A 25,761-nucleotide genomic window follows, 5' to 3' on the forward strand; every position below is an offset into this window, starting at 1 on the left:
TATAATAATTATTACAATTAAAGTTATTTTGTTTGTTTATTTTCCTGTTGTTGAAATATCAATTAAATATAAGCGATAGCCAATTCTTTTTAATTGGCTCTGTAATACAGCTGTTATATTTATTATTTATTTCAAAATATTTTAATTAAATCCAAATATTTTAAAATTTATCAACAGGTTTGTGATTTTATTTATTTTTAGCTGCGCCCCACTGTGTTACCCGCGATTAAAAGAGATTTTGAGAGTTTTTATCGTTACTGTGTAAATTAATCAAGCCTGCTTGAGAAAAATGCGATAAAAATCACGAACTTTAACAAAGCCTTTCTTTGACTTTAAAATGGTTGACGTTAAAACACTCTTGCTATTCTTAAACAGTTCTAAATGGTTCATCGAGTAGAGACCAAGGATGGATCCACTCTTTTTCCGTATCACAACGGATCCTTTGGATTAAGTGTGTCCCATCCTAGGACAGCCACCGTAATCTAACCTAAGAATAAATTTGGTTAAGCAAAGAAAAAAAAAGTTAAAAACTTAAAATTATTATTAACATTATAAAAAAATAATTTTTTTTTACATACATTCATTAAAAGCTAATTATCATTAAAGAAAATTACATTATTCTTAGACTAGAACATACTGAACATTAAATAATTTTAAAATCATACGGCTTTCCTAATTTTATGTCTTTATTTTAAAATATGAACACCAATTTGTTTTGTTTTTAAATTGAGAAGTTCAATTAATTTTCTATTCAAATGAATCCGATAATCAATCGGAAATTTAGCTTTCGATTCAAACCTAGTCAAAATTTTAAATGTGACTAAATCGAAAAGCAAAATAAAATTTTCTACTCATTCCGATTTAGACACATTTAAAAATTTTTTACAAGTGTTAAATCTTTACACATTTTATGGCTAAATGGGCTTTGATTAGGCAATTTGGTATTTTATTAAACTAAAGATACACGTTAAGAACACTAATTTATTACAATTCTTGTTAAACAACTTGGATTTCGTACTTCTGCTTAGCCCCTGAAATACTTTTTCTACCTGGGATCATGTCCAGTAAATAAAATGTTCCAAGAAACTTAAATCCACGAAGATCAACAAGAAAAAGCACTAAATTAGGAAAAATTCGCGTCTAAACGTATTTGCGTATTAATAAAAATCCACATTGCCCAATAAATCCCCAAGCCTAAAATATATAGGGATTATTGAATGGCTTTCGGTCAAACTTTCTGAAACTAGTTTTTGATGAGTGGATCAAAAGTCTACACAGAAACAACCCAATAAAAATTGGAGATTTTTAGATATAGGGACTCAATATCAAACATAGACAAAAATACACACTTTTGGAAACGTATACTTGGCGTAATATTCGCTTAAGGAGAAAAGTCACTGGAATAATTTTATTCTATTTTTCGAAGACCTATATCTCAAAAATTCCACTCCTCAGTATTATTCACAAGAAGATAATTCGATTCATAAAATTGAAAGATGTGGGATCTCGTTGGATAGATCTTCAAAAATAGAAGCGAATAATTACATCAGATATAAGCTCTCGATGGAATTGCTTATGTTTGATCTTTGATCCCTCTGTGGAGACTTTTGATCTACACATCAAAAACTCCATAGAAATTTGTCGGTAAACCATTTCCCCCATAAGTGCCAGGTTTCACTGATTAAAAAATAAATAAATACTAAAATATAAATAGTCCTAAAAACTAACCTCTGGATTCTTGGAATGAAAATAGTTTTCCTGAGATAAGTTTTACCCCCGTACATACATATTTTCGAGAGGGTTAACTTATACCATTCATTCTTCTAACGTATCATCGTCAGTCAAATTTTCTTTTAAAAAAACAGGAACATTGAACAAACATTAGGATTCCCTAAAGAGCATGTGCGTATCGAAAATATCACATTCTTTAAAAATTTTTGTGATAAATCTCTTAGCTTCCATACAACCAGCGTATGTTTTGTTCAATTTCATTTTGTATATAATTTGTTTGATTTTTTTTTTTTTGCAAGGCCATACAGTAATTAAACTAATTGTGATAAAGCTTTTTATGCTTTTTCTGATGGTGGTGGTGTTTCTTTTAATGGAACTACTTCAGCGTCAACTCCATTTTGTGTCGGCTGTGCTTTTACTGGTCCACTGTTCCATGGTTGAAGTTCACCACTACCAAATATCAAATATACAAGTGCACCAAAAATGTATGTTACAGCTAATATAGCAAATACATACTGCCATTGTCCATAAGTTTGCTAAAATAAAATATTGAAATTAATACATATTTTATTCAATTTCCAAAGTAAAATATGGGTCAAGTGCGTGTAGAGAATTAAACTAACACGTAAAGGATTTGTTAATCACTAAAATGGTCACGTAACAGAAAGGCGAAATATTTCAAAATGCTTGATTAATTTTTTTTACTTACATTATGATAAGTTAATGTTCCAACAATAAGGGCAGATAAAAATCCACCGCCAGAAGACAAAGTATTCGCTAATCCAAAGATTGTACCCGAGAAATTTGGTGCAATATCTAATCCATTACTTAAGTATCCAGCAGTAACGGCACCATTACATGTTAAAGCAACTGTAAATATAATTATAGACCATACTCGATCATATCCAAAGAAAACTTGTAAAATCATCAAAAATCCTGGTGTCATCACTGCAAACGTTGTGAATGATTTTCGTGTTTGTGTCGTAGTTAAACGACCACTTCGTCTTAAATAATCGGCTATGTAGCTAGTTAAAACTGCGAAAAAGTATTTACCCAAATATGGTAAACTTGTCAATAAACCATTCTGAAACAATTGAAAAATCATTAAATTAATTTATTAAAAAACAAAAACAATTCTAGTCCTTAAATTCTAAACGTTTGGGAGGATAATCGAGTTTATTAAATTTCTCTGTTTTACAAGAAAGAGACAGGCAATAATCTTTGAATGCTTATAACTTGTTTTTGAATAAATTTTAATTTAACTTTCAAATTTCGTTATGGTATCAAGTCCAGATTTACATTTTCGTGGCGGAATGTGACAAATTCGAAATCAGTCATCTAGCAGCTTTTACAGGATACAAGCTCGGGGACAAGCATGCTTAACGCTTGGGCTTAACAGTGAACTACGGCTACGACAGGAAATGTCACAGTATAGAGGGTGGGGGAAACGATGACACAGCTCCCACCACGATAATATTGGTACATTCAGAACAAGCATTCTTCGGTGATCCCTTCTTCGAGTATCACAATGAACTTTGTGGTCTAACTACCTAAGTGCGCTGCAGCCTAGCCTAACCTAGGTTGACGTTCATGTTTGAAGGAATTCTAGAGTTACCAGATTGATTTAATATAGTTTTGTTGCGTCTTTTAAAAATAATTGCTCAGTGTAAAAATGAGTAATCTTGAGTAATTCCGTTCTTATTCATTCATATTATCTAATATTTTTCTTATCTAAAACGGAATTTTTATTCAAATTGAAAGATATCACTTTATGGATTTTAAAATGAATATTTTAAATTATTTCTTTAAATACGCAGCAGTAAAAAAATTGGTTTTGGATTTTTTTACTCTAAAATCTTAATCCTTGAAAATTTTAAACAAAAATCTATGATAAGAAATAATAACAAAGACTTAGATATGAAGAAATAATTCGTGCTAAATAATTAATAAAATATTTTTCAAAAATTAGTGGCTGTGTAGTAAATGGGGCTCCGAGGAAATGTCAAAAGAGAAAAAGACCAATTTTTGTGGGAAGGACGCCAAGTTGATTTGGGAAGACCAAAAAAATTAGGAGGAAAGCGAAGGGCGCCACAGAGTAAGTTGGTTTGATCTGGCCCTGGTAGTAATGGTAATCATTATTTTATGCTACGGTTAGTTTTAGTAAGAGAACTGTTGGTTCTTAAACCATTTTGGGAAAGTATTTGAGGCATGGCTTAAAAGAGAGGGGTGGGGTAAAATTTTTGAATAATTGGAGCTTTATAGCTGTTACTATGTTCATTTGAGAAGAAAAGCTTTCTAAAACGTTTTATTATTCTCTTTTTATTATTAATCGGGATACCCGCAAATGAAATAATGCGATATTGAATAACTCAGCAAGAAAATTGTTGGATAAGCAATGTTTTATTTTTAACTAGCGGAAATTAAATAATTGTTTACTTAAAAAAATAATTGTTAACTAAGTTGCAAAAAAAATTACAAGAAAACCTTGACATTCATTGTTTAAATCAAGTTATAATCTCCACCTTTTGAAATTTTCCAAAAATTTCTATAATTCTAAATAAAAAAGACTTGAATTTCTTGAAACTGAGATTTTATTAAATTTTTTAAAAACTTTCCTATTTTTTTTATATTTATTTATTTACAATTACAATATTAGTATCAAGCATGGAATTTTTTAACAGACCTGTTAAAACCTTATTAAAAATAATTAATAGGTCGTTATCAGAGACATTCGTATCAATAACCTCAAAAATAAATATGTAACATAATTTAAAAAATATTTCAGGCAATTATAAAAAATTAAAATAATTTTTACTCTGATTATCAAAATAACCTAATTTTTAGTAATTATCGAATTAGTTTAAAAAAAACTAACAACGTCAATTAAATTTTTATGATCAAAAAATCTATTGAAATCAAAAATCAATATTGCATCAGATATTTTCAGTTTGATTAATGTGAAACCGGTATTTTTGTAATAAGATTTTAAAAGATTTTTATCCAAGGAAATAAATAAATTTTTATTTTTGGTTTTACCATTCATTATTACTGGTTAAAAATCTGTTAAGTGTGTGTCTGGATACGATTAGGGTAGGGTTCTGTAATTATATCAACGAATAAATTCGCTAATTTTTTTTTTGAATTTTTATTCGATTATGGGATTAACTAACAAAAATAATGTCAAAAAAGTAAAAAAATAAAATAAATAATAGTTTAAAAAACTAAAAAACACGCTTTTGTAACTAGCTGAACTAAAAAGTAGAAAATAATTTCTTTAAATTCAAAAATATCATTTTATCGTACTGCATGTATTTTTGTATGTTTTATTTTTAATGAAACGGTACCCTAAAATTTGGGATAATATTTCAACAAAAATTATTAACCTTTCACATGTAACACAGTTAAAAGGAAATTGATAATAAATAAATTAAAAAACGATATGGGGTTTCCCGTGTATAAATTACGAAATTAAATTTTAAACGCGTAGTTTAAATTAATAACAGGTATATGCAATTTAATAAAAATAAAAAAGAGTACAAGGGAATCTTTTGGCATTACATTTATAATAATAACGTCAGGATAAGACCATAAAAATTGTATTTAATTGCTATTTTGTAAATTGATCAAATTACAACTCTTCTTTTATCGATACACTTTTTATTAACAATAAATTTTTGTTAAATTTATTGAATGATTTTAAGCATACCGCGGACGGAATTGGTTACGCCTTAACCAACTGACTTTTAACTTAGCGTTAAAATCACATAAATTTATTTAACTTGGAATATAATCACATTTAGATGCAAGTTCTAATGCTAATAAAAATAAAGTAATAGAAATTTTTATTTTGTGTGGCTCTAATTCAATAAACAATTTATTCATAATATATTCGCAAATAAAATTTACTTTTGAAATTTTAACGTGATGAATATAATTGCAAAATTTTGTTATTGAAGTGTATTCAAAGGTATCTCAATGTCACAAAAAATGCTCGTTTTAAAACATTCTAAGTGTTGCTATTATAACATAACATATGATGCGTACGCTTAGAATGTTTTAACTGTGGCACTTTTTCTGACAGTGAGTGTACATAAATAATACTTTTTATTTATTTTTAGTATATAAAAATTAGTTAAAGTTTCTTTTCAATAAAATTCATGTAAAAACAATTTGAACAAGTGTTTACATTATCTGATACATATTAAATTTTATCTTTTGTAAACAAATTTTAATAAATACACTACTTTTTTACTTCCATGCGAAAGGAAGATTGGTTAATATTATCATCCAAATTTATAAGAGATTAAAAATTAATTGGTAACTTTAACAATATTACTAATTGGGTAATCGAACGGAAGTTAAGTGGGGGTTCTCTTTATAACTGTGATTTTGACAAAATGGAAAGATCATAATAAGTTTTACAACAAAACTGTTTTTATTTTTTCATGATAATTTTAAAGTTACAGGCAGTTTTAAAAAAACCCGCCAAAAAAGATAGTCCCGGGGCAAATTTTTAGAATTTTTGTCACGAAGTGTGTACCTGGAAAAAGTTTTTGTCCCAAATAGTGGGCTGAACTACTAAGTTTGAGTAGAAAATTGCAAATTCATTTTGTAGACACTTCCAAAGAACTATTAATTGTAGTTTTTATATAATTATGGAAGTTACTTGAAGTATTATAATATGGTAGGTATACTCATTGAGTAAATTTAGAATTTATTTATTTAAAATTAATGTATTATCATTGAATAATAATACCTAAAAAGTAAATAACGATAATTTTTGAATACCACTCACTACACGGTTATAGATTCAATAATATTTGGATTATAAAATAAAATATACCAACTTTGCCCTCTAATACCTACATTTAAAGGAATTATTTTATTAATTATTATTAAGAATAAATTTCCTTCTGATATTTAATCTGACATAAAAAAAATATTCCATTTATCGTTAATTAAAAATTAAAACATTTTGTAGATGTTTTATACTACACAGGAAATTGTTATATTATTTAAACAACTTAAGGTAGTATGTTCGTGCGAATAGTAATAGTAACGATGTCAGAACGATAACTCAAAAACGAAAAGATGAAGTTTTTGTAGCGTATTCAGGACGTAAGAGAAATGATTGAGAAGGTCAATTGGATGAAGGGTCAGTAGGATCCATATTTTAAACCTTAAAAAGAATTATGGAAAAATAATTCATAGTTTTCCCGTAAAGGCGTAAATTAAGGGGAAACTGCCGACCTATAGCACTATGACCTGCTCTTCCCTCAGCACGGCCAGGTTCAGGTCTGTTTTTTTAAATTAAATATTCTAAGCAAATCAAAATGAATTAACACTTTCTCAGGGACAGGCCCCCATCTACGTAATCAGAATGCTAATCTATTCTTAATCATATTACAATAGTTCAAATTAATCAATCATGTTTGTCACATACAAAATGTTAATCTGTTCTGAATAGAAGATCAACTGTTTACAGGAAATCTTCAATTAAAGATGTCTTTATTAAAATTATATGTATAAGTATATGTAAAATCGTTTCAATGGAATTGCGGATGATAAAATAGCCTTAAGTTATTTAGGCAAATTAAAAAATAAAATTTAATCACATGTAGGCTAAGTGTTGTACCTTGGAATACGTATCTAGATTTAATTGTAACCCAAGTGATGGTTAGGTTAGGTTAGGTAATTATATTGGCTGTCCACGAAGGACACACTTAGGCTATACAGCCCATTGTGATACCACAAGTTTTTAACACCTTTTCCGCTGGTAATTTCATTTATCAGCTCCTCAATTATTTTCAGAGGCTGAGTGCACCTCCTTCATGCACGCTTAAAAAAATTGATACTACGAAAGAAATTTTGATATATGTGTCTAAAGAATCGCCTAATTAGTTCATTTCCGGTTATCTGTCCGTCTGTCTGTCAACACGACAACTCAAAAACGAAAAGAGATATCAAAATGAAATTTTTATAGCGTACTTAGGACGTAAAAAGTGTGGTCGAGTTCGTTAAATGAGCAATATAGGTCGATTGGGTCCTGGGTCCGTAGAACCCATCTTGTAAACCGTTAGAGATTTAAGACAAAAGTCTATACTCCAAGGTACAATACTCACGCATATAATTTGTATATTTACAGTTAATAATTAATGAACTTACCGCTTTAATATTGTAATTTAATATATATTTCATATAGGTTGGCAATTGATTTGTTATTGAAAAGTATCCAAATACAGAACAACCATGTGTGATTATAATTGCCCATACCGGTGTTGATGTGAAAATTTTTCCCCAGGGTACATGATCTGGCTGAAAGTAAAAAACATAAGAGTAAAGAATTAAAACATTTAATAAGTATTTATTAAAATTATTTTTGCCTAAATATGGGTATATTCACGACAAAACGTATTTGCATGGCTTATAGGAAAGGGTTTCAAGAATTTTTGTTTTTTTTTACTCTGTAAGTTTGTGGTAGTGTCACATAATTCCATATCTGTTTTTTGTAGCGATAGCGAAGAACACTCTTCATTAAATTACCTTTCAAAAAGAACAAAAAAATCAAAATCACACAGACAGACAGACGCACAATGTGGTCCAATTTATAACACCTCTTTTTTGGTTTGATTTGGATTTATGTTATTTGACATTTACTATACCAATTACATGTAAACAATTGAAAAATAGTCATATAGATATTTTGAAAATTTCACTTGAATTATCGAATTTGTTTAGTAATAGAAAAAAGGTCTTTAGTTAGAATCTTACCTTATTATTTTGTCCACCATGCACAGATATAGCATTCGTTATATATTGTTTCTCTTCCGCCGATATACGAGGATGTTGTTCCGGTGAATCAAATATCAAAACAAACCATAAAATCGACCATACAATACCAACCACACCCGTTGCATAAAATACACTTGGCCAACCAAACGAAGCTATCAACACCCCACATATAGGTAACGTAATAGCTGCACCCAACGAAGATGCCATCATATTTGCAATAAATTTACTACGTTCTAATGGTGGTATCCATGCTGCCGCCATAGGTGGGATTGCTGGCCATGTTGCACCCAACATAAATCCAATAACTGCCCGTAATATAACAATTGCAATATAATGTACGGACGTTAAAAATGGTGTGATTAATGTTAAAGCTGATGATATTAACATAGAATAGCCAAATACACGACGTGCCCCAATTATTTCAGCTAAACGTCCACCCGGTAGTTCTGTTAGAATGTAACCCCAATAGAATGATCCTAATATTAAGTTTTGTTGACGTTCATCCCAGTCGTATCTACGTTCGGATAATTCTAACTCGTCATTTGGTATTAATGGTGCTGTTGTTGAGTTAAGTTCTGTTGCGTTCGATATTGCTGTATCATGGCGGACCATTGCAACAATGGCAATTGTTAAGTTGACACGTAGCATGTAATTGAACATGAAGCCAACGATCACCATACCGTTGAGTACTTGCAGGCATGTTATTTTCTCTGAAAATTAGAAAGAAAATAATTAATTAATTTAAAATTAACAAAGACAATTTAAGAAGATATGCAAGGATTGAATAATAATAGGGATTTCAATAAAACCTTATAAATATATTTTTTGATTAACAAAGTTTCCTAAAATCACAAAAAAAATTCCTAGATCACCGGACTTTTTATTATTATTTTATCGTTCAAAGTTGGTTGAAAAAATGATGAATCATATAGGTTATTCCTTTTCAATTGGATATTTCTACATCAAAAAATCTAGAGAGTGTGATAAAAAACTATCTAAAATATTTAGACAATCTTGTAGTTTCTAATAATACCATAAAAATATAAGATTGTTGATGATATAAAAACAAAATTTTAATTTAGTTATGAGTTCATCGAAGATCCATCGTTTAATGAACAGAGACGACTATAGTTTGAGTATTGATGATTGAATAGCGATATCTATATTATCAAATTTATAAGCCTCACTTGCACAAAATATATTATATATTTTTGTAGTTGTGTGATATTGTAAAGCCAAAAATAACTCATAACTTGACTGCAAAGCATTTGATTTATATGTATGTACCGTGTAATAAACCAAAACTTTTTTACAATACTGTAGGTTTACAATCACCTTAAATTAACAATTTAAATTTATCAAATCCGTGATTTTTACCGTGATTTTTAGGGTGGAGTTTCGCACTTTGTATACTTATGTTAGTTTTTCGCCTTCTATTCGAAAATTTTACACCTAATAACTTTGGCCTAGCTTACTTTTTCTCTAAAATGCATAGTTTTCGATTAATTTGCAAAAAAAAACGTGAAAATGTTCTTTTTCAATATAAAGCTCAAAGTTTTAGACGTTTTTCCTGAAAAACATATTATTTTACAAATAAACAATTTTGAACATCACATTACAGAGGCGTCGCCAAGGGGACAAAGCGTAGCATCCTTCTTCTAAAGACTTGTCAAATTTAATCAAATGCCAGACATATATAGTCCGATTTATAATTCGAATTTAGTTTTTTTATATAACATGTTTATATAATATGTTTTTTTTTTATAAAACTATAAATTTTATCTGTGCACTATCCTGCTTCCCCCTCCCGCATTTTGATACGTCCTTGCCTAATTATTTTGTACTTAGTAATTATTTTCATTAAAAATAATTCTAATTATGATGCCAAATGCGTTGTTTCATGCAACTGAATATAATTTAAAACAAAAATAATTTATGTAATAAGCATTTTCGAAGGACATAAAAATTATTTTTTTTTCTGAATGACTTAAAAATTATCTATACAATTTTAATAAATTTATTTCAAATAATTTGAATTTGATCATAAGATGTACACGTCAATTGGGTCCTTGTCCGTAAGACCCAGCTTGTAAACTGTTAGCGATAGAATAAAAGTTTAAATGTAAAAAATGTTTCTTATAAAAAATAAACAACTTTTGTTTGAAACATCTTTTCGTAAACATCACTGTTTAACGTGAGAGCACAAGTTAGGTAAGATAATCTTATTACTTTGTGTGGAAGAGTGACTATCTTTCTTACATGACGTAAAAGAAGAGTGTAGTAAAAGGTTTATCGAAAAGTTTTTAAATTAAACTTTGGCAAAATATTGGAAACTTGGAACTCTGCCTATTTGTCGTTATTAACATTACTCAAAAAAGATATTTCTTAAAAAATACCGATATTTACCATCCTTTCTGTCACATTTGACCCGTTTTTGTGTTGTAGATTAAGGTGCAATTTTATTAATTAATAAATTGTTAAAAGTTAAAAAATTTTGGCTCAACTTTTAGATGAAAAAAGAGTAGCGAAAGTTAAATAGACGTCGTTGACATAAAATAAGCAAAAACTTGCTAAAATAATAATTAATAGAGGTAACATTTAATATATACAGTAGAATCTCGATAACTTAAACCTCGGTAACATAAAAACCTCTGTTACTTCAAAAAATACTATGTTCCCTTCCCATCAGAGCCCAAAACCTCTATAACTTAAAATACGCAACCTCTATAATTTAAATAAATAATCTCTGTATAGGCCCTCAGTAACTACATAGAAACATGTACATACCTCTATATTAACTAGGGTACATAGAAACATGTACATACCTCTATATTAACCTTTACCTAACATAGACACTTGATAACTTAAAACCTCTATAACTTAAAATATTTTGTGTTTCCCTTGGACTTTAACTTATCGAGATTCTACTGTATTAGGAAATTTTCCGTATCGTAAATAAATGTCAATACAGTAGAATCTCGATAAGTTAAACCTCGGCAACATAAAAACCTTAGTTACTTCAAAAAATACTATGTTCCCTTCCCATCAGAGCCCAAAACCTCTATAGCTTAAAATACGCAACCTCTATAACTTAAATAAATAATTTCTGTTAGGCCCTCAGTAACTAAAAGAAATGTTTCCACAACCTCTATAACATAAAATTGTGTGAATGAGTCATTTTGAAAGAGTGTCAAAACAAATGGTTTCGATATTTATTGCTTGCACGTTTTTACTTGTTAACGTAAACAATAACATTACCTATTGTTTGCTTTATCTAAATTCTTCAAAGCTTTGCGGTGGTTAGCTTTGTGACAACGACTTACTTGCATCATAAGTTTTTTGATTGTTGTTCTGGAAACATATCGCTTTACTTACTGTGTGATAAAACTAAATAATGAATGTGAATAAATATGATTACATATGTATTTAATTTTCAGTATTTTATTGAACCCATCCTTCTGATGCATTCAATAACATAGACCCTTGATAACTAAAAACCTCTATAACTTAAAATATTTTTTGTTTCCCTTGGACTTTAACTTATCGAGATTCTACTGTATAATGTCAAAACATAAAATAATTGTTTATCATAAATAAGAAATATTTTATCATTTTTGAGAAAAAATATAAAAAGTATAGAATTTGATGAAATTGTATTAAGGTAGTATAAGCGCTAAGGCAAGTTTAGACCTGTGGTTGGAGTTATTTGTACCTTACTTTCAACTTTGATGATGAATTTTGTTATAACTTGTTATATCGAAAATTTTTATTCGCAATTTGCGTCTGACATTGTCAAGTTATAACATAATTCACCATCAAAATTGAAAATATATATTTTATTAAATTGGTGTCCCCACTACTGTGCTCATACATCCTTAATCAATCGAACACAACGGTTTTTTTTTTTTGGTTTCAATAATTTATTAAGATCTTAACTTTAATTTAAGGTATAGTGCTATTGGTAATAGACTTTGCATTCAGAATTTAATGAAACTTGGCATGGTATGGTATGGTATGGAGGTTAGCGGGACATGCTCGATTATCGGGCCTCGAAGCAATGGTTTAGAGCACCTAGCCAAATAGACGTTTGTACTCTATCCCCGCTACGCTTTTTAGTGGCTATTATAACCAACTGATATACTGAAATCCAGGATTTGCCTAGCGCTGAGTTTCCTAATTTCTTCTGGTTCGACTATGGTCGGACCAAACCATTTCCTTCGCTGCTGTATGAGCACCGGGCAGGAACAAAGAAAGTGGATCGATGTTTTTTCTGAATTTTCTCCGCATCTGTCACTCGCGAGAGATTGTCTTTTTCCAATCTGATGTTGGAACTTGTTCAGGTTATCATACCCTGTGAGTAACTCTACGATGACTCTAATATCAGCTCTGTTTAGTTTCAAGATCTCCTCGGCTCTGTTACCGAGCGAGTTTCCTTCACCCAACAGGCTTTTGGCGATTCGCCCTCCCTCCTAGCTGGTCAATGCCTTTAATTGTTGGTTTTTCAGATTATCTCCTAATCTGTCAAGACCTTCTTGGTATGGCATCCTCGCAAGCTTTTCTTGAGTGGGAGCCATGGTGGTTCCCAGTTTGGCCAGCTTGTCTGGTCTCTCATTACCGTTCCAACTAGAGTGTCCAGGGATCCATCTCATAATTAACCAGTTAAATTTTTAGGGGCCTTCAGAGACCTGAGAGAACTCAGAATTGATTTTCATATTTAAAAAAATCAAGCGTTCTATCTAAAATTGCCTTGGCGCTCGTACATCCTTAAGGAATAGTATTTTTGTTAAAACAAATATGTTTGTTATTTTGTAAATGACGTAAATGCTCTCATTATTATTATTATTAAAATAAATTTCCATACAATTTTTTGTATAAATAAGCCACATTATGCATTATATAAATATGTTATACGTAACAAAAAAAGCATTAAACGCTTCGTCATTTTTTTAAAGTGATTCATTTCTGGATGATTTATTTATGTCAGTCAAGATAATTTGTATTCCAACTAGTAGAAAATTTAATTTAAACACTTTTTCTTGAATCGCAAATTTATCTTATCTGGCAAAAACAATCAATCATTTGGATATAATTAGTTTATTCTCATCCAAAATTGAATCACTTAAATGCTCGATATATTATATTCGCACCGTGCGTGAGTTTTATTGGAAGCGTTTCCATAATAACGATACACTACTTTAATTATAGAATTGTATGGATGCATATATTGTGTATGGATTGCATTTATGACTTACATTGAAAATTTAATGTTATTTTCTCACAAATTTAAATAAATAATTATGATAATTTACATTTAAAAAATAATATTTGTGCAATTTGATTTCTTATTTTCACAATTTTTAATGCATTAAGTTTAATTAATTAGTGTTTTTCAATAATTTTAATTTGACATTTTCTATATCATTAACATGTAAAAAATTGCAAATTAGTCATAACAGCCTCCTTTATCGCCAAAATTTTTCACTGGAAGCGCTAGCATCGATTTTATTGTCCCTACCATGACTGCGAATATGTTAAATCTTTACAATATAAGAAGTTAAAAACTTTCATATTTACGGACAATAGGAAGGTCTGGCTGTCATGGGCTCTTAGACTAAAGGAAAGTACAATTGTCAAAATATCAAAAATTGAAAATTTTGTTTAATTATTTAGCTTTCGATTTTCGTCTGCATTCATGAAGTTATAACAAAATTTATCATCAAAGTTGAAAATAAGGTAAAAATAATTTTAACCCTAAATTTTAAATTACCTTCGTCCACGTATTACCTTAAAATAAACTCCCCAAAACGTTCTCAGCTCTCGTACCATTAAATAATGTTTATAATTTATTAAAAAATGTCAAAAATTTAGAAGAGTTAATTATCATAATTGAACCAATTATGGGCGTAGGTAGAATGGTATGAATAACACGTTAAAAAAATTATAAACAATATTATTAAAATAACGTACATGATTAAAAAAGGTTAATAAGGTTAACTATACAAAATATAACAAGCAAAGGTCGTGATCACAAAATATAAAAAAATTTTTCCAATTCTGTGTTAATATAATTGTTTACTTCGTTCGTTTGAATTGATTAAAAATAGCAACTATTGTTTTAAAAAAATTAATAGTGTTGTTTCTATGAACATGAACGATTTATATAAAAAAGTTTTTTTGGCACAAAAATTATACTTTTGCATTGAACTTGACAACATAAATTTCATTTCCCGAATACTAGTGCCAAGTTTATATGCATATAATTATTATTTTTTAAAGGTTTGTATACAATATATAGTCGACTCTTTGAAAATATACAAGCTGGATGTTGGCAACAGAGTGAGAACCACCTCTACAAAATGATTAAGAAGGATAATAAATGACGAAGCATAATTATTAATGCGCATGTCTTAATATACAATAAAATATCCTGGCGCGTATTTACAACTTAATAATTGCCATTTAATAAATATTATTTATCAATTAAGCTTAACTAAACTTGTGATACATGTCTACTTTAAAATATTTCTTGCAAATAAAACAATATCTAAACATTTTTGTAGAATTTTTATACAGAATTAATTAAATAAACAGTAATTATTGAAGCAGCTGACTTCCGTCAATGTGATCATGCGCATTGAATACCGTGCTCTTTTATTGTGTTTCTCTGTCAGCTGTTTGGATATTGTATTGTTGTCTTTGTTAATCTTCTCTATGAAGAAAAAATATACATACTTGGTACACGTTGGGTTCATCTAGTAATAGATGATCTAAGAGTCTACTACTGCTAATAAATCTCTCGACCTGATTTAGCTGTGGTGTTAAACAAGCTCGTAATTTGTATTTTGAGAAAAACACTAATAAAGATATAATTAGCTCGGTCCGTGGTACCTGTGGCTAAAAACACGCTAGATATACAATATATAGTGTGTCGCATTTAAAATGAAGACACCTTCATATTATCGTTATTTAAAGGTATATCGACATGAAATTTTGCACAGTCATGCAGGGTGATTGGTCACATTTTTTAAGATACTAAACCGAAATCAAAACTTTAAACCCAGCCTACTACAAATTGACAAATACGGCTGACTCTTAATATCTTGTCAGTCAGAGATGGTTATTTGATATCGAAAAAAAAAAAAAAAAAAAAAAAACTATTAGAATAAGTTGCTTAGAATTAATTGTTGATGTGATTGATTGTTGTTAGTTTAAATTAGCCTTTAGAAATTGAAAAAAACAAATACTTGAATGAAAAAGTAAACATTTATAACGTAATTGGAGGCGCGTCACGTGAATAAACTGACCTTGCTTATTACATTAAAAAGCCATGTTGTAAAGATTATCTTATACTTGTGTAATAATAACTCACATTGCATATACATATATTCGTATTACACACTATTTAAAGAAGCATCTCTTTTATATAGTCCAGGCAAATTAGTAAGTTGGTTTGTTAAATTCTAAAACGAGCAGTTTCTAAACATAAAGTTGTTGGTATACATTTTAATCTATTACCAAGAAATAACTTAAATAAAAGTTGTAGAGTTTTATGGGGGACATCATGTTCTGATATCAGATTGGACCTAGTTCTTCGGGTTGCTTTAATAGTCAATGTAGATCCTAAACGGTAAGAGATAGAACAACACTTTAAAATAGAAAGTTGGTCCTAGTAAGAAAATACCATTTTTTTAGAAAAACATTTTTTTTTAAAACTAGCATCGAAAATTGAAAGAAAACACGCTAGCTACAGAAAAATGATTTAGCCAAAAGCCAAGGGCAATAGAGGAAAAAAAACCGTTGTGCCCGACTAATTAAGGGTGTATGAGCACGGTAGTGGGGACACAAATTTAAAAAAAATGGTGAATTATGTTATAAATTGAGAATATAAGACGAAAAGTAATAATAAAATTTTTCGATATCTGGAGTAATTTTCAAAATATCGAAAATTGAAATTTTTTAAAAATTATTAAGCTCTCGAAATTTCGAAAACGAAGGCAGATATCGAAAAAGTTTATTCTTGTTTTTTGTCTACATTCATGAAGTTATAACAAAATCATCATCAAAGTTAAAAATAAGGTACAAATAATTTCAACCCTAAATCTAAAATTGCTTTGATGCCCGTACTATTATCTTAATTACGATCACATAAAAAAAAATTATTAAAATTCTTTTAGAACTTTGACACGAAAATAACACAAAATTCTGGTATAATTTGTAATCACTGACATTTCCAGTAATATGGTCACCATGATTGCACATACAAAATTTAGATGGATCCAAAACTTGAAAATTAAATCGAAAATTTAACAAAATTAATTTAGACGAACTTGATACACGTCCCTATAAATAATATGTGCCTCCCCCCCCCCCCACACATAAACTGATTACAAAAACAGTAATTTCTTTGATTATAAAAATGCATATCTAGTACAACTTGGTGACTTACAAAAAAAAAAACAGATGATCATTAACAAAAAATCCTTGATCTATATTTAAAAATTAATTAAATGTGCAATTTTTATTAAAATGTCTACGCAGTTGATTAATTTAATACAATAAATATTAATTGATAAAACATAGTTTTTTTTTTTTGAATAATTTTAATTTATTTTAGAATAAAACAGCAGGATCCTAATGTGAGACCATGATAAACTTAGAACAAAATTGTGAATGAAAAGCTGTTCACCTTATCACATATCGTACTCGAACCTTGTCTTATTTTAAAAGCCACATGATTCGATTACCAATTCACCAGGAAGCAAGAACAATTATTCGATATTTATAATAATTTTTATTATTTACTTTCGTAACCGATGGATGTCCATAATGGCGACAAACTTTTTCTTATCACTTTTATGTGCTGAAGTGAATTTTCGAAAGTTCTCTAAATTGGTACCAAAAATTTTTAACCCCCGAACCAAAAAAGCTATCTGTGTGTGTCTGTCTGTCTATGGCATCGTAGCACTTAAACGGGTGAACCAATTTTGATTTTTTTTGTTTCGTTTGAAAGGTAATTTAGTTGAGAGTGTTCTTAGCTATGTTTCAAGTACGAATTTAGGCTTAAGTACCCGAAACAACTAAAATAGACGATGATACTCAAAATCGATTCAGTTTGCAGAAGGCTCTAAGGAAAAATATTAATTTAATGTTCTAAGATTTGTTTCAAGTGCGAGTTTAGGATTCCGTACCCTAAAAATTTGTCGTGGAGTTAAACTTTAAGCACTTGTTCTATCTCTTACGAATATTTTCAAAGATTCTGAAATTCAAGGTCAAATTTTACTTGGATTATTTTTTCCAAAAATCCTTCCTTAAATCAAACACTTAACACAAATTTTCAGGTGGCTTGTTTAAAATAAGCACCCGGTATTTTTTTATTATAATTCAAAGCACGGAAGCTAATGACCACAAAAGGAATACGAACGGAAGATGGCTATTTTTGATCAAAACTCATGTCTAGAAGTTACTCTATTATCCAGATATGGTAGTGCATATATAATGTTGATGTAACACTTATCAAAAAGGCGAAGAAATTATTTAATGTAAGGACGTCTATCACCAACCTGCTTCGCTATGTGCGTTCACATGGAAAAAGAATGTTAATTTTAAATTAATAGACAAGTGAAAACAAACAACTGACTGAGTTAATTGTTGAAATACCATGTATAGTCAGTGTTGATTTCTTTATCACATTACACATACAAACATGTGACACATACATAACTGATAATCAAGTATATAGTACATATTATAAAATGTCCGCCTAATTGGCGCTCTCACGGATAAACAGTGATGTTTACGAAAAAATGTTTCAAACAAAAGTTGTTTAATTTTTGATAAGGAACATTTTTTACATTTAAACTTTTGTTCTATCTCTAACGGTTTACAAGATGGGTCTTAGGGACCCAAGATCCAATTCACCCATGTTGCTTATACATGCACGCTATAAAAATTTCAGCTTGATATCTCTTTTTGTTTTTGAGTAATCGTGATGACAGACGGACAGACAGACGACAGACAGACAGACAACCAGAAATGGACTAATTAGGTGATTTTATAAACACTTTTTTTCGTAGCGTCAATATTTTTAAGCGTTTTAAACTTGGGACTAAACTTAGTATACTTTGATAAATATTACATATATACATGGTATAATAAATCAGCCTTTTTATTTAAAATTGCCTTGGTACTCATACATCCTTAAAAAATTTGATTCCCACTCATGAATTATGTACAATTTCTAAAATCCATGTCTATTTTTATCATCATCTGTTTTAAACAGCATCCATGAAATAAATGCCAATAAAACAGAATGTAAACACTTGATCAACATTGAATTTACTTATAATAATAATATGACTGATCATACAAGATTGTTTGCCAAGTCTTTTTTTAAAAAAATTTATGGAATGTATGTAAATTTTTCACAAAATTACCTTGAAAACATTTATTTATTAATGTTGTAAAATATCTGTTTATTAACAATAAATTTTTGATTTTCTTTTTAACTAAGCGGGAAAATTCTTTTTAACAAACACATATATAGGAAATTTCCTATTTGAATTAAATACATTTTTTATTTAGAATTTATTACTCTGAATTATATTTACCTGTAAAACCCATAATTTATTAGTTGACTTTATTATTCTGGAAATTATCTGAAAAAAAAAATTAAATTTTATTTAATGGATTCTTAATATCATTGTCATATAGGTCATATAATTGAATAATACTAGGGATTTCAAAAAAAACTTTATATTATTATTTTATCGTTCAAAGTTGGTTGAAAAAATGATGAATCATATAGGTTATTCCTTTTCAAATGGATATTTCTACATCAAAAAATCTAGAGAGTGTGATAAAAAACTATCTAAAATATTTAGACAATCTTGTAGTTTATAATAATACCATATAAATATAAGGTTGTCGATGATATCAAAACAAAATTTTAATTTAATTATGAGTTCATCGAAGATCCATCGTTTGATGAATAGAGGCGACTATAGTGTGAGTATTGATGATTGAAGAGCGATATCTATATTATCAAATTCATAAGCATCATTTGCACACAATATATTATATATTTTTGTAGTTGTGTGATATTGTAAAGCCAAAAAAACCTGATAACTTGACTGCAAAGCATTTGGTTTATATGTATGTACCGTGCAATAAACCAAATTTTTTTTACAATACTGTGGGTTTACAATCACCTTAAAAGTATAAATCATATAGGAATTGTGTTTTCTGGTGAAAAGTCTCAATGGGTACGACGTTCCAAATGCAAATGTTTTTGAGTTATGGGCATAATAATATCAATCACCGGCGGAAACACGAGGGTAGATTCCCCGGGGTCCGAAGATTCCCGGATGATCTGCGATATAAAACCGGAGATCATGTTTCCAAAATCGAAGATTCTGGTGGAATTTCGGAGAATTGGCGTTCGTAATTCTGGCGTTAACACGCCCTACTCAGAATAAGTAAATTATTTGGGAATGCTGAAAAAATTTACTTGACTGCTGTACAAATTTAATTTTTGTGTGTTAAAATACAAACTTTTTTGAATTCATCTAAAACGTTTAGAATAAAATACTTTATGGTTTTAAATGTGTCTTTAAAATCATTCAAAAAGGCACTAAATGACATAACCTTGAAATTTATGGTGTAGTTTAGGTGACACACCTTTATTACACCCATTTTTCAATAATCATTGTAATTGCTTATAGAATCGAAATGTGTTTACAAATAAACAATTTCTATAGAAGTACACATACGTATATAGAAGAGAGACAATATGTTGATTCTATGTAAAATAAGTACAGATATTTTGTAAATTTTCGATGATTAAATTCTGAATAAACTCTTTTTTAAGTACAAAAATACACATTTGCAAGAATGCGAAAAAAAATCAAGGACATTTTCAAGTTTTACAGGACACAAATGAAATTTACAAAATTTAAAAACCATCGACCAATTTTTCTTGTACGGATCCCTAAACTCGCACTTGAAACATAGCTAAGAAAACTCTCAATTAAATTACCTTTCAAAAAAATAATCAAAATCGGTTCGTCCGTTTAGGCACCGCGATGTCACAGACAGACACACACACACACACACGTAACGGTCAAACTTTTTTTAGTTCGGTCTCGGAGGTTAAAAATTAAAAATCAAGGACATTTCCAGGTTATCAAGGATCGTTAGACAAACTGTTCTACTTAAATACATTTCAGCCGTCTCATTTGAATAAGTAATAGATCACCGATATTCTGATAATATCCGATTAAACATTCTAATGGAATTCAATATAAATTCTCTGTATATTGATTAATTCAATTATGATTAAGTAATTATGTAAACTTTTAATTTTTCTAAGTAAACAAAGTACGTCTATTTGTTTATATTTTTATGTTTGTAAATTTGTAATTGATATTTATTTTTTTCAATCAATTAAACTGGATTAAATTTATTGATATAATTGTAATTGAAACTTGTTTTAACATATTATGGAAAATAAAATATTTGTAAAAAAAAAAAACCGATGTCATAATGAAATATGCTCGTGTGTATAATGAATTCAGTGCATAATGAGGAAAACATAGTATTATTAGATGATACTTCTCAAGTTTTCGGACAAAATCTATTGACGCGATACTTATCAATAACACAAGCAAATTTAAACCAATCTTAATGGGAATTTTTTTTTTGAAACCCACTAATTTTGGGTCATATTTTTCATCTGTGAAGTTAGTTTTTCGCTACCATTCATGTATGAGCTAAAAACCGGTACCATGACCCCCCAATCTTGAAACCTATAAAAACTAGGTTAAATTTGACCACAAATTTGAAAAGTATGACCCAAATTTAGCAGAATTACGTACTAAGTTTATCAAAATTGGATAAAATTTGGAGGCGATAGAGCAAAATTAAAATTTTTGGATTTTAATGGCGTCATTAAGTTAACAAAATCAATTTTTTTGATAACACAGCCAAATTTAAACCAATTTTAATGGGATTTTTTTTGAAACCCACTAATTTTGGGCCGTACTTTTCATCTGTGAACTTAGTTTTTCGCTATCATTCATGTATGAGCTAAAAACCGGTACAAGGATCCCACAATCTTGAAATCAATAAAGGCTAGGTTAAATTTGACCACAAATTTGAAAAGTATGGCCAAAATTTAGTAGAATTACATACTAAGTTTATCAAAATTGGATAAAATTTGGATGTGATAGAGAAAAATTAAAAATTTTGGATTTTGATGACGTCATAAAGTTAAAAAAATCAATTTTTTTGATAACACAGTCAGATTTGAACCAATCTTAATGGGTTTTTTTTTGAAACCCACTAATTTTGGGCCGTACTTTTCATCTGTGAAGTTAGTTTTTCGCTATCATTCATGTATGAGCTAAAAACCGGTACAAGGATCCCACAATCTTGAAATCGATAAAGGCTAGGTTAAATTTGACCACAAATTTGAAAAGTATGGCCAAAATTTAGTAGAATTACATACTAAGTTTATCAAAATTGGATAAAATTTGGATATGATAGAGAAAAATTAAAAATTTTGGATTTTGATGACGTCATTAAGTTAAAAAAAATCATTTTTTTTTATAACACAGTCAAATTTTAACCAATCTTAATGGGATTTTTTTTGAAACCCACTAATTTTGGGCCATACTTTTCATCTGTGAAGTTATTTTTTCGCTACCATTCATGTATGAGCTAAAAACCGGTACCAGGACCCCTCAATCTTGAAACCTATTTGACCACAAATTTGCAACACAGCATGCTTTGTGCAATAAAGAATGTTTCTTAAGTTTTATAAACTTTAATATATTTTAACACCTTCTTATAGTAATTTAATTATAAAATTATTTAAAGAACTTTTAAGAATTTATTTAGCAATATTTTGTGCATAATCAATCAAACAGTGTGCTATAAACTATAATTAGTATATCTTATCTTATTAATTGAATCACTACTTGAATTAACGTCTAGACATTAATCTAAGTGCTAAATATGGAATCCAAACTGCCTGTATTCTAGCAAAAAAATAAAAACGTTTATTGAATTCATACACTATTCATTTGATACAGTGTGTCAAATTAAGTCTGCAATATAATATGGAAAACTGTTGGTTTTATGCAAAAAAAGTTGAAGAAAATTAAATAATCAGATATCAGTTTTTTCGCAACGTATACGAGGTTTGTCGAAAAGTTTTGCCCAAGAGTACAGTACCTTTATTTTGTACAATATTGACAATATTTATTGAGAAAAGTTGATTGTAATTGAGTAAAGAGTATAAACCATTTAAGCATTCTTATCTGGAAAACCGCTTTTCTTAATAAATTTTTTTTTTACCCAATGAATACTTAAGAGTATTTTTAAATAAAATTATAAAGTTTCACGCCAATGAAAAATGTGTATAGAACAGCCTTAATGATAAAAAAGTTTTCTCTATGGTGCCGATTTAATTGGACACACTGTATATTGAATAAAAGGTGTGTCTTTTATAAAACGAAATTTAGCAAATTTATTATCGATTTAGTAAATATATGACAGTAAATAATTGAGTTTAATAGAAAAATACGTTCTTTTACCGCATGGTTTGAAAAAGGTTTGGAATTAATCAAAAATTTGCCGTTTGTAACTAGCTGAAATAAAAAGCATAAAATAATTTATTAATTTTTGTCGAGCGTTAATTTGTGAAATTCCATTATCAATAAATTTAGTGGAGTTAGCAAAGAAAAATTGGTTTTATTTGTTCATACGTTAATTTCTATAAGTTCAACAAAACAAGTGAAAATAAACAATCGACTGAGTTAATTGTTAAAATACGATGTAAAGACAGTGTTGATTACTTTATCACATTAAACATACATACATGTCACACACATATAACTGCTATACCCATATAATACTACAATTTGTGCTCTCACGGGTAAACAGTGATGTTAACGAAAAAATGTTTCAAACAAAAGTTGTTTATTTTTTTATAAGGAACATTTCTCACATTTAAACTTTTGTTCTATCTCTAACGGTTTACAAGATGGGTCTTACGGACCTATGTTGCTCATTTACGAACCCGACCTCACTTTTTACGTCCTCAGCACGCTATAAAAATTTCAGCTTGATATCCCTTTTCGTTTTTGAGTTATCGTGATGACAGACGGACAGACAGACACACAACCCGAAACGGACTAATTAGGTGATTTTATGAACACCTATACCAAAATTTTGTTCATAGCATCAATATTTTTAAGCGTTACAAACTTGGGACTTAACTTAGTATACCTTGGTATGTTTCAATCATGAATTTTACGATAATATTGATTATTGAATTACAACACATTTAATGCTAAAATTTTTGCAATAATATAATTCACACGATTTCAATAATGTCAATATTTTATTGAAATAAAAAAAAATTTGATTTTTTTTCTATATGTAGAATAAAATTCAAGAATATTTAGTTAAACTTGACCTTTGTCAAACAAAAGTCAATCATTTATGCAAATTTATGTTTAAATAAAAAAACATTATTTAATACTTTAAAAGTACAATTAATTCTATTTTGTATTTAAAAAAAATAAAAAAGACAACTTTATATAAATCTGGTTTTCATTAGCTATTTATGGATAATTTCAAGGTCAGGAAAATGTATATTATGGCATGCTACACGTGTTCAAATAGATAATTTTAAAAACAAATTTTAATTATCTGTGTTGTTGATAAGCAAGCTTTGACAATAAATTATTTTTAAGCGAGATGAAACGTGTAATTTCTTCATGATAAGAAGTTCTTGTAAAATTTTTCTTATGAATTTGCATTATTCAGAGAGAAACTTGTTTTATGTCCATGGTCGAAACTACATTACAAAATAATTTTTAAAAATTTTGTTATTTTGGCGCACAAAAATATTTGCTATCGATATTGTAGATTAAATTTAAATTTAGCGCCCCTAGCGTTTGACTTAACTTCAATTGATATATGTCAAATATGTATCTAAATCTAAGCACATAAATAACGTTGTTCCCCTTATTCGTTGTGTGCGTAGTCATGGTAGGGACAATAAAATTGATGCTAGCGCTTCCAGTGAAAAATTTTGGCGATAAAGGAGGCTGTTATGATTAATTTGCAATTCTTTACATGTTAATGATATAGTAAATGTTAAATTAAAATTATTGAAAAACACGAATTAATTAAACTTAATGCATTAAAAATTATGAAAATAAGAAATCAAATTGCACAAATATTATTTTTCAAACGTAAATTATTATAATTATTTATTTAAATTTGTGAGACAATAATATTAAATTTTCAATGTAAGTCCCTAAGAAAAAATTAGAGCAAAACTGTCATTTAGAAGAAGTTTTCTCATAAAAATTTCAACCACTTATATTCGAATTTTTTTTTTTTGATTTTTTAACCCATACATATTAAAGGGATTGTACAAATTTGTTGGAGCTGTTTCCGGATACATGTTCGTTGTGTCAAACAGCTTTTTCGGCGTACTCTACAATTCCCTTGATTATGAGAAATAATTTTCGATCATCCAATTCCCGTTACTTCTATTCACATTTATTTTCCGAGATTAATGATTCAAAGATTTTTTTTTAATTTCTGTAAAATTTAACACTTATTTGAATACAAAACTCTAAAAGTGCATAATAAAGGGCGGCTGTATGATCTAATCAATTTCCATTGAATTTGAACAAATTTTAAAAAAGAATCGGAAATATTATCTACATTAAACTGTTTCCCCCTTGCACATATATGTGTCTCAATTTATTTTCACTTTTGAATTTTCTATATATGATATAAACTGTAAAAGTAATCATCGAAAAGCCTAGAAATGTTGTTCAGACAAAATCACAACAATTGACGTGAATTGAATCCAGAACAGTCATCTCAAGTTTGATAATAGTTAAAAAATTGACTCAATTCAAAAAGTATTTAAATTCAGAGATAGAAAACTCTTATCGATATTCATAAAATCATTAAATATCGCAACATTTCGTTAAAACTTTCATTTCTTGTTACTTAAACTTGCATTTTTATAACCTCAGAAGTGCATGTTTCTAACCGTTGTAACCATACAACCGTTCACTTTTCGGAACTATGGCTATAATAACCCGGTACCGGTTTTATTCTTATTAAAGTAAATAAACAAATATTATTACTTACAGTTAATTTATTCAAAATACTTGATTTAAATAATAATTACACCACTCGAATTAAAAC

The 25,761-nt window shown here is 28.7% G+C and overlaps 1 protein-coding gene across 1 annotated transcript; it reads right to left on the reverse strand.

The window, feature by feature from the left end:
- Nucleotides 1-1,627: 1,627 nt before the first annotated feature.
- LOC123299574 (sialin) lies at nucleotides 1,628-25,761 on the reverse strand. The gene is made up of 6 exons (XM_044881815.1): nucleotides 25,705-25,761; nucleotides 19,131-19,178; nucleotides 8,503-9,233; nucleotides 7,897-8,046; nucleotides 2,441-2,815; nucleotides 1,628-2,267 (listed from the first exon to the last, which is right to left on the reverse strand). Exons 2-6 carry the CDS (start codon nucleotides 19,141-19,143, stop codon nucleotides 2,067-2,069), a joined length of 1,470 nt encoding a protein of 489 aa, XP_044737750.1. The 5' UTR covers nucleotides 19,144-19,178; nucleotides 25,705-25,761; the 3' UTR covers nucleotides 1,628-2,066.

This window comes from Chrysoperla carnea, chromosome 5 (assembly GCF_905475395.1).
Source record: "Chrysoperla carnea chromosome 5, inChrCarn1.1, whole genome shotgun sequence".
Classification (NCBI taxonomy): Eukaryota; Metazoa; Arthropoda; class Insecta; order Neuroptera; family Chrysopidae; genus Chrysoperla; species Chrysoperla carnea.